Below are 10294 nucleotides of genomic sequence, written 5' to 3' on the forward strand. Positions count from 1 at the left end.
CCCACAATGCGCCGGGCCGCGTGGAGCGGGCAGTCCCCGCCCCTGGGCGGGCCGGGGGGCCGGGAGCGGGGCGGGGTCCGGGCGGGCGGTGCAGCCGTCGCGCCGGCCCCAGGGCCTGACCTCAGGCGGCGGCGGCGGCAGTAGGAGTGGGCGCTGCTGCCCTGCAAGGCTCCGGCCGCGCCCTCAGCCGCGCTGCGGGGGGACCCGGGCAGGCCGGGGAGAGGGAGCGGCGCACGCTGGGCTCGGGAGGCGGCTGCGGGGAGCGGCGCGGGGTCGCCGCGCTGGCGGGAGCGCAGCCCCGTCCCGGCCGCCGCGGGAGGCCGGAGGGAGGCGGGGGCCCCACGAGGAAGGCAAGGTACGAGCTTAACGGAGCGAGTGAGGAGCCGCGGGGGAGCCTGCGGGGCGTCCTTCCGCACGTCCCGGTGCTCTGTCACGGACGGATCATTTCACACGCCCGGGAGCTGCCTCAGCCGCTCCAAACGCTGCAGTACGAGCTGCAGATCAGCGTCAGCAGAGCCCGGGAACGCGAGTTCGCGGTACCGGGGCTTCGGGCTCCGGAGCCTCCACACTCCCCCGGCTCACGGGCACGGGTTTCTATGCTTCTTCCTGCCCTGCACTGCTGTCTGCATTTGAAGCTTTGACCAGGCTGGGATGAATGTGTCATTTTACCTGTGCAACATTGTCCCTCTCTGCAGCACAAAAAAAAAAAAAAAAAAGTCTGCGATACAGAAGGAAAAACGTGGAGACAGGGAAGAGGTTCCTGTGGGGACATAATCTAAAACCGTATTGAAAAATGGAAGCAATGTTAAACTACATAAGAAAAACAAAAAATAAAAATCTTGAAATTGTAATGTTATTTGAATAAATGTGTATCATGAACGATTCTGTTGGCTGGCTATATGCCTTTGAACTAAGTCTACAATAATTTGACTTTAGTATGTCGTAGTTATTAAGACTTGATTCTTCAGCTTAGTGTCTGTGGTTTCACGTTGCAAGCAGCAGAATAAATTGTCTTGTATAACAGAAAGAGGCATCTTCTTTCCAGGTAGGACAAAGATGCTGTGGCCATTACAGTGCTGGCCAGTATCTTGAAGCACCTGCATTCTTTTTTTTTCACTCTGCTACAGACTTCCTCAGTTAGGCAAGTTAAACCCTGATCATCTGAAGGTACCCAGTACCTACTAAGGATCTCCTTTAGTCTCCATTTGGAATATTTAATAAAGATTTTCTTCAAGCAAATTTTTGGGGCAGAAATATTAAGGATTATGAGTGGCTTGGATATTTGGCAGTGAATGGAGTGGTGGGGGCTTGTTAGCTTTTCAGGAGTGTTCCCTTGATTAAGTAGCATGCATAATTTAAGTGCAGGCTATACTCAAGCTTAGCTCCTTAACAAACAAAATTATCAGTTTCTGATATAGTGCTTCACCTTTTTAAAGTTAACTGTCATGCAAAAATTGCATGTTAACATGGAACTACATCCTATAGCTGACTTTTTATCAGCCACCAAGTAGGATTCCTAATGGGGGCTGGAAAGCTGCCCATCAGAAAAGGACTTGGGGGTGCTGTTTGACAGCTGGCTGAAGGTGAGCCAGCAGTGTGCCCAGATGGCCAAGGCCAATGGTACCTGGCTTGTATCAGCAATAGTCTGGGAGCAGGACCAGGGAAGTGACTGTCCCTCTGTACTTGGCACTGGTGAGGCGAGGCCACACCTCAAGTACTGTGTTCAGTTTTGAGCCCCTAACAAGAAGAAAGACATTGAGGCACTGGAGGGTGTCCAGATAAGGGAAACGGAGCTGGTGAAGGGTCTACAGCACGAGTATTATAAAGAGTGGCTGAAGGAGTTGGAGTTGTTTAGCCTGGAGAAGAGGAAGCTGGGGGGGACCTTCTCACTCTCTAAAAGTACCTGAACGGAGGTTGTAGTGAGGTGGGAGTTGGCCTCTTCTCCCAGATAACAAGCGATAGGATGACAGAAAATGGCCTCAAGTTGCACCAAAGGAGGTTTAGATTGGATCTTGGGAAAATTTTCTTCACTGAAAGGATTGTCAAGCATTGGAACAAGCTGCCCAGGGAAGTGGTAGAGTCATTGTCCCTAGTAGTGTTCAAAAACCATGTAGATGGGGTATTTGGGGACATGGTTTAGTGGTGGGCCTGGCATTACTGGGTTACTGGTTGGACTCTGTGATCTTTGAGGTCTTTTCCAACTTGAGTGATTTTACTGTTGAAGACTTGCTTATAGCTAAAGTAAATTAGCTTTGATACACTTCTTAGACATCTCTCTCACTGCCTAAGCTTTCAAAGCATCAGACATAAAATAAGTCAGCTGGAGGACTTTCAGAGTGGCTACTGAAATCTGTGAGGGAGTTTGCCTAAGTAAAGTTTCCCCTCCTCTCTCGCTTGTGAAATGTAAAGTGCAATAGCTTCTGCCTTGCTTTTTTTGTGAGCTAGTTCAGCTGCTCACAGCTGAGATCTGACTAGCACAGCTGTGTGCCTTTGAAACAAGATTGATTTCTTTTCCTACAAACTGCCAGGGATTAATGAATCCATTCTTTTTTACTTTCTGCACTTGTGCAGTTAACTTGCAATTCAATTGTTTGTTCAAAAGTGGCAATAAGATTTCTAAACCCATAAATTGAAAGGGAAAGCTTGAGTTGACATGTGTAGTCCTCAGTGTGGAGTTTGAAATTGATATGCTGCTTAAAGGCCCAATAGAAGCAGGCTTTCCAAGAGCTGGAGTTCTGGGGGTTTGTGTGGGTGTTAACTTAGAGGAATGCCTCACAGTTGTGATTAAGGAAATTTATGTTTATCACTGGTTTATGTATTATCTTACATTGCTACTTTATTTTTTCTAGGATAAATGGATGTATATGACTTTTCCCCTGACCTAAAGCGGTTCCATGTCTTGTTTGGTAAGTTTCTCTTTAAAAATTTTGGCTGTTGTACCTTGTTACCCAGTTATAGCTTAATATGAAAAGCTCTGGTGAAATATCTTGGTTGAAGGGATTTCCACAGCGCTGAGATGTTTAAACTTTGTTGTATCAATTTTGATGAAGGAAACTGTTTAGTATCTCCTCTTCTGCCATGTATGTGTTCTATGCTGTTTCATAACTTCTTGCTTGACTGACTTGTAGCAGACTTTCTGAGCTCCTGCTTATAGGGGCTACTTTTTAATGTTTTCCCACTGCCATGTTTAATAAATTGCAGCAACTTCACAGACATTCACTTGTTTCTGTTCTCAAGGACTGTTCCTGTATTCTACGTACGCCAGTTGAATCAATCAGACCAGAAGAGCTATCTCAGAGCAGCATCCATGAATGCCTGGTAAGAAGAAAACAGAAAATTCAACTGCCAAGGTTAAATACAAAGCTGGTACATATTAAAAATAACCTCAATGGGGAGTATTTCTTAAACTGTTAACAGCAAAAATAACCAAAGTATTTCAGGGCTTCCACTTTGAAAGAAGGCTGTAGGTAACTAAGTGTTAATCTTGTGCCAGTTTAAAAACAAACACAGACACAAAAAACCAGTAACTCATACATCTAAGTCTCAGTAATGGTAAAAGCATCGAATTGAATGTTCTGATTTAATACTTAGCATTAATGATATTTCTGCATTAAACATAAATTATTCAAAATTGCATAGTCATTTTGAGAACTGTTTTTTCGCACTGTTAGGCTGATTCTGATCTAGCCTGGATTCCCCCATCTACAGGAAGGAATGAAATGGTATTTTGCTCTTCTAATGTCTCTCATTATGAACTCCAGCTGGAAATAGGTAACATAAGTGTACCTTAAAATATTTCTTCTTCCTGTTAGCAATAGTTTATTGCTCACTGCAGTAAATATTAGATTTGGAAAATGTAGAACTACTCTTGTGTCTCCTTAGTTGAGAAAAGTGCCCAGAGCATTGCTCACATTTCAGTAATCACTTATTTCAAGATATAAGACAAATCAACAATTACCTGAAATTTTCTCTTGATGTTTGTGCATGTGCATGTCAGTTTTCTAAATCTGTGGTACATGACAATAAATACAGCATTAAGTACATCATGTCTTGTGACTTGGCTACCCAAGGTGATTGTTCTAAGGAAAACTGCCTTGAATCCTACTGCACATGCACGTTTCTGTGAATATGCATGTGTTGGTCATTTAGCTGTATAAGTGATACTGACAAATGTTTAAAAACTTTTAGTTGTTCTCAAAATAGCAGAGCTGTGCTTCAATTTGCTGCAACTAATTTTGCAACCAGTTCTTGACATTCTTAAAGAAAAGGTCATGTTGCTATCAATTGTATTTTTAGAACTAGAAAATTATCTCTAAACGTGAAGGAAATTATGTGATGGATCATTATATTTTCCAATGTTAAGGTAGCCACTTCTGGTTTCAGGAAGGAGGTTCAACAATTTAACTTCAGTCTACCTTGCACGGCATACACCTACAGACATGCAAGTTGCTGTAAGGATCACAGACCTAGAAAATTGCTCTGAAGAGCATTTGAAAGCCTTACAGGTAAAGCAACAACATTTCTGCACAAGTCTGATGGAGACAGTGATGAATACACATGAGGTTACTGAACAGAGGTAGCCTTTGTTTGTACTGGGTCATTTCAGTCAAGATTTTCCCCCAAAGGAATAGAATATAATAAACACAAGGCATGTGTAAATTTGAGAGGTGCTTTCTGAAGAAAACACAAGTGTTTTAGAAATACTTCTGTAATTGTACAACTTCTTATTTGAAACATGTTCTGTACTCTGTAGTTAACACCGAAAGTCTGGACTATGAACAAACTAGATTTACTTCAGACAAATGCAATTATGGGCAGGTTATTCACATTTCTGGTCCAGGCTATGCACATCACCTGCAGTCTTGTATAAATGCACACAGGAAACTGTTCTTTCTAGTGATGTAGTTAATGCTCTTCATAAGATTGCTGTCTTGTGATTAACACATCCACTTTCATTTAATTCCATAGAATGAGGTGGTTTTATCCCACTTTTTCCAGCATCCCAACATAATGACGTTTTGGACAGTTTTTACAGCTGGTAGCTGGCTTTGGGTCATCTCCCCATTCATGGCCTATGGTAAGAACTGTTAACTGCAATTTTGGAATAGGAAAAAGGGCTAGTACAAGTTGGACCACATGGTCCAGGAGAGCTTTTTCTTTAAGCATCTCCTGTCTTGTAGAAAAAACAAACCTTCCCAAACCACTTGTTTAGAGAAGGCTGCTTTACATAATCTTCCTCCCCAGTGAAGACTAGTATTGAAACTTCATTAAATTCCACTTAGTCCTAGCACCCACCATATGAGGAATGGTAACTGGGAGATGTATTTGACTTTATACAACTGATTTTTGCCAACAGAAAACCTATCTATATTGAATAGAGGTTGGGCATAGACTTTCAGTTAACAGAAGCATGATGTGAGTGTGATCTTTGCCTGATAGATGCATCAGTTGCATCCATGTAATAACTGTTCTTGATGTACCATAGTCAATATAAAGATGAGAATGCCACTCTTGATGAATGTATATAATGAAGCAAGCACAGACAAGTAATTTAACAAGACTTCTTGGGCTTAGCTAGATTTTTTTCACTTTCAGGTTCAGCTAGACGCCTGCTGAAGACTTACTTTCCTGAAGGAATGAGTGAAGCTTTGATAGGGAACATTCTGCTTGGTGCAATCAGAGGATTAAATTACATGCACCAGAATGGATATATTCACAGGTAGGAGAATGACAGTAGGTAAGAATCAGATTACAGCATCTCAGCTTAAGTATTGTCTCCTTCCTTTTTCTATGTACCTTCTTGTGTCAGACAGCGCAGAAGTATTTTTTATTTCAATACAGCAGAACCAAGTTTGTAAAAGCTTAACAGGAGCTGTATTCATACATTATTTCAAGCCAGTTGTTACAGGGATAATACATCTGCCTGGCTTTGCCTCTTTGAAGTGGAAGAGAACCAGGGTTGTAGAACAGGCTTCCTTAGCTTACACCCTTTGCAGGGAAGAAGGGCCCTTCTCCAGTTTCTGTTGCTTTTTTTTCTGATCATCTCTCCTCTCTCTTGGGACTGTATTAAAAAGACAACTTATACTGAGTGAAGGACTTCCATGAAAATAATCTGCTAAATAGAACTGCATGGTAACATCTCACTATAAGTTAATGAAATATGAAAGCCTTTGTACTCTAATAGTGCTTTGAGTAATTCTTATTTATGTTACAGGAATATTAAAGCTAGCCACATTTTGATTTCAGAGGATGGGCTGGTTTCTCTCTCTGGTCTAAACAACCTCTACAGTTTAGTTAACAATGGACAAAAGTCTAAGGTGGTATATGATTTCCCCCAGTTTAGTACATCTGTGCTTCCTTGGCTGAGTCCTGAACTACTGAGACAGGTTGGTATAACACTTAATTTTTCCTCTTCAACGTTAGTGGCAGTACTCAACTTCTAACTTAAGTCTGCTTGTAGAAGTGCAATGGAAGATGTTGAACTGAAATATGTACTGAATTTTTAATTCTCCTAAAGATAACCAGTTTTCAAGCTGTTAGTAAGGTGATGCTGTACTAAGTCTCTTTACTTGACCCTCCTGGAAACTACAACCATCAGACTCCTAACAAAACCTGAGGTTTCCCAATTTGATTGTTTCAATACCGTGTAGATTACAGGGTATTAGAATCTTGTCTTGAAACAGACACTTGTATTTCTGTTGGCACTGATGCTCAGTGGCATCAGTGATCAGTAGTGTTTTCTTGCTGTCACAGGATTTGTCTGGGTATAACATGAAGTCTGACATTTACAGCGTGGGAATTACAGCGTGTGAATTAGCCAATGGACATGTTCCATTTCAGGATATGCCCCGCACTCAGGTATGATTCTAAACTCTTATTTCTACTTCAAAACATGCTGAGCATTTTTTTTGGTTTTACTCAGAGAAACCAATGCCATTACTGTTGAAGTAATGTGGCTGCTTTTTTTACTTCAAATATGCATGCTTCTTTCGAGAACAAATAATCCTCCCACTCCTGGAGTTTCACAGCTTAGCCTGAATAGCCTTTTTTGAACTCTCATACTGTTGTTCCTTCCTACTAGATGCTGCTGCAAAAGCTGAAAGGTCCCACATACTATCCTTGGGATATAAATAGCTTTCCCCGGGGGGAATCCAGGATGAAGAATTCCCGATCGGGGGTCGATTCTGGAATTGGTGAGAGCATGACACGCACAATGACCAGCGAAAGACTACAGATTCCCTTTTCCAAAACATTTTCACCTGCTTTCCACAACTTGGTAGAACTTTGCTTGCAACAGGACCCTGAGAAAAGGTAACCTTCTGGTGAAAACTAATTTTTTGTCATCTCAGTCTAAGAGCAAGGATAGCCCACAGTTTAGGATACAGTAATTGCTTGAATGCTGTTAAAGTCAGAATTTCAGACCAGATGTACTATGTAAAACAATTCACTTATGTTTGGTTTTGTAATTTAAGAATTATCTTGTCTGATAAAGGAACCATGCTTTAAAGTCATGTGACCCCTGAATTTCTCGTAATATGAATGTGCTTCGTAAAATGTAAAATTAATTTTCAAACATGCACTTTGTCTAAGAAAAAAGCAGAAATCTGAAATATCCATTTTCAATCCTATGTCTCTTTTGAATGAGGCATTAAAGTCCTTGTTAAACAGAAATGTGAAAAAGCCTTTAAAAATAGATTTCTTCAGTAGTGCTTTTACTACAAATTGAGGCATAGAATGTAGGATTTGTGTGGTTCTTTTCTCATTCTTCACATTTGTCCCGTGGATGAAAAACCACAGGGCTTAAATTGACTTGTCAGTCTGGCCCATTTCCCAAAAGCAGTATTTTACTTTCCAAAACATAATTATATTGTTCATTTTATGATTCAGGCCTTCAGCAAGCAGTTTGCTTTCGCATACGTTCTTCAAACAGGTGAGTTTACTACATTTTGTAAAATGACACAGCTATAACCTAAATAAGCCACAGAAAGAGTTGGATTTCAAAAATAGTTAAGTTACCTGGAGCCAAAAAGCATCCTGTAACAGCATACCTGTTTCAGACTTCTTCTTTTTAACAAAATGGTATTGATAGAGTATAGGAGGCATAAGAATAATCCATTTCCCCTTTGGTAAAGTTGGTTTAACTAATGTCAGCCTAACTAATAAGAATAATGGTTAATATTCTTAATTTAAATCAGAACTGCAAAGCTAATTTAATTAGTCTTGAAAGACTAATTCAACTTACTCTAGAGTGAGGAAAGTGAAATCTCTCATCCTGTTATGTTCAGTATTGTAACATGCAAAAACATGGCTCTGATTTCACGTGCTTCTAATGAAGTCAGTTGCAAGGTTATGGAGACTTTTATATGCAGCCCTTTTTTAACTTTTTTTCTTTCTAGATAAAAGAACAAACACAGAATTCACTACTATCTCTATTGCCACCTCCTATTCAAAATAACAGATCAGAGTTCTTGGCACTGCCCTCAACAACAGTTGGGACTGGACTTGGACATATTACTGCAAATCAAGATGATACAGACTGGGAATTCTAAATAAATACCAAACAATCATACCTCTCCTGTGCTTCAGAGAAGGAAAATGTGATTTGTATTTGCTGCTTTAGTTTGTATGGTTAAAATAGACAAGGTATACTTGAACATGCCCTGAAGTGGCCATATTTCATTAACTTCCTCTGCTGGCATCACGAAGTGCAGTGTGCCTCTCTCTCTGACCAAAAGGAAAACTGTATATAGAGAATGGCTGAATGCTTACCTCTCTCTTTCAAAGTACTCCTTAACAAGAGAGTTCCTGCTGTAATCTTCCTCTGTACTGTATTTTCAGCTCATATTGCTGTGGTCCACTTGCCTTTCTGAATCCAGACTTGGGTATTGTCTGTGATCTTACTTAAACAATCTGTTTGTCTTTTCATTATGACTCAAATCATTTTAGCGAGGAGAAATCCTCCACTTCCAAGTTGAAATTTGAGACTGCACAAATTAGTTGATTATGTGAATAAATGTTTGTCTCCTAAAAGACATTTTTTCTCACTTGACATGCTGTCATATTTGCCAAAAGTTAGCTATGCATCATTTTTCATGCAGTTTTAATACTGCATGTTTCCCAAAGAAGTTAAGCTGCTTAAAAGTGTGACTCATGTTCTTGCATTCGTCTATATTCATACTACAAATTTGTGCTTTTGCATCTCCATTTATTGTCCTGTCATTCTAGCAGTTAATCTGAGGACTTCTTACTATGCAAAGTAAGTCTCAAGTTATAGCAGGTACGGGTTAATTTTGAAGAATCAAATAATCTGAAGTTACTGTACATATTTTTATTTATACTGTATTCCTGTTCACCACCAGAATTTACCAGAACTTAATACTGTTGTTTTAAAAGAACAGGCAATATGCATTAAGCTTCACTGGCACTGCTGCTGGCAAACAAGCCTCTTCTGCAAGGCACAGTTAAATTCCCTTGGATAGATTCAGCCATAATAAGCACCTAATACCCCCAAGGATCCTAGTGAATTTATCTGTTCTAAGTCAGATGAAAAGCTGTCTTTTTTCTCCCTACAATTCAGTAAGTTCTCATCTCACACTGTACCAGGCAACTCAAACTGAACAAAAGCAGCTTTCTTTTTTTAAAAAAAGCTGCATATTCTCATCATGTTGTAGCAAAAGTCGTGTCCCAAAGCCATTAGTATTTTATTGATGGAAGTTATGACTGTATTAAAAAAAGCGTAAATAGATGTCGAATGGATATATTTTAAATTTTCAACATAAACAACATTCCACATTAAGTCTCCAAGTCTTCCATAGCTGAGTTGGTCTATACCACTGTTTGCCAGCAGCTTTGCCTCAAGGCCTTGAAGGTGAAATGACCAATATGCAAAACTGAGAGAGACATAACATTCTAATTGACTACATAAAAGTATTAACAAAGAACTTGAGTCTATTCATTATGCTGTGAAGAGAGCTCTATATTTCTAAAACTAACATGTGAAACTTAAGATTAAAAACCTGTCAATAAACTTACCTTATCCGCCTCCATTTATTTCTGTAATTATTGCACTTCCATTTTCACCACAGTCCAGTCATCCAAACAGCCTCTCATTACTGCAGGAAAGAAATTTCACATTTATTTCAATCATTAGGTAAAATAATGGTTGTCTAAACTAGAAAATTACTCTCATCACAAAAATATGAATAACTTAATTGTGTACTCTTGGAGAAGATAGTATTTTCATATAAACACTATGTTCTTAATTCTTAACCATGCCAAATTTGGACTGTTTGCA

The 10294-nt window shown here is 40.0% G+C and overlaps 1 protein-coding gene across 3 annotated transcripts; it reads left to right on the forward strand.

Moving 5' to 3' along the window:
• The first annotated feature begins 202 nt into the window (after positions 1-202).
• On the forward strand, positions 203-10046 carry STRADB (STE20 related adaptor beta). Of its 3 annotated transcripts, none has more exons than XM_064662028.1 (12): positions 203-355; positions 2850-2906; positions 3238-3318; positions 3672-3771; positions 4384-4505; positions 4999-5077; positions 5596-5719; positions 6215-6386; positions 6754-6858; positions 7082-7311; positions 7888-7930; positions 8397-10046. In XM_064662028.1, the coding sequence occupies exons 2-12, from the start codon at positions 2895-2897 to the stop codon at positions 8547-8549; spliced, it is 1221 nt and encodes a 406-aa protein (XP_064518098.1). In that variant the 5' UTR covers positions 203-355; positions 2850-2894; the 3' UTR covers positions 8550-10046. The 3 variants fall into 3 exon arrangements, with proteins under 3 accessions (XP_064518098.1, XP_064518099.1, XP_064518097.1); XM_064662027.1 differs by having other exon boundaries at positions 206-355; positions 4969-5077; XM_064662029.1 differs by lacking the exon at positions 7888-7930 and having other exon boundaries at positions 4969-5077; positions 8397-8507.
• Positions 10047-10294: the final 248 nt, after the last annotated feature.

This window comes from Pseudopipra pipra, chromosome 7 (genome assembly GCF_036250125.1).
Source record: "Pseudopipra pipra isolate bDixPip1 chromosome 7, bDixPip1.hap1, whole genome shotgun sequence".
Classification (NCBI taxonomy): Eukaryota; Metazoa; Chordata; class Aves; order Passeriformes; family Pipridae; genus Pseudopipra; species Pseudopipra pipra.

Excerpts from the sequence above, each read along its gene's own strand:
- STRADB (XM_064662027.1), top strand. Across the intron at positions 5,078-5,595 it reads CTCCCCATTCATGGCCTATG|GTTCAGCTAGACGCCTGCTG; the intron begins GTAAGAACTGTT and ends TTTCACTTTCAG. Across the intron at positions 6,859-7,081 it reads AGGATATGCCCCGCACTCAG|ATGCTGCTGCAAAAGCTGAA; the intron begins GTATGATTCTAA and ends CCTTCCTACTAG.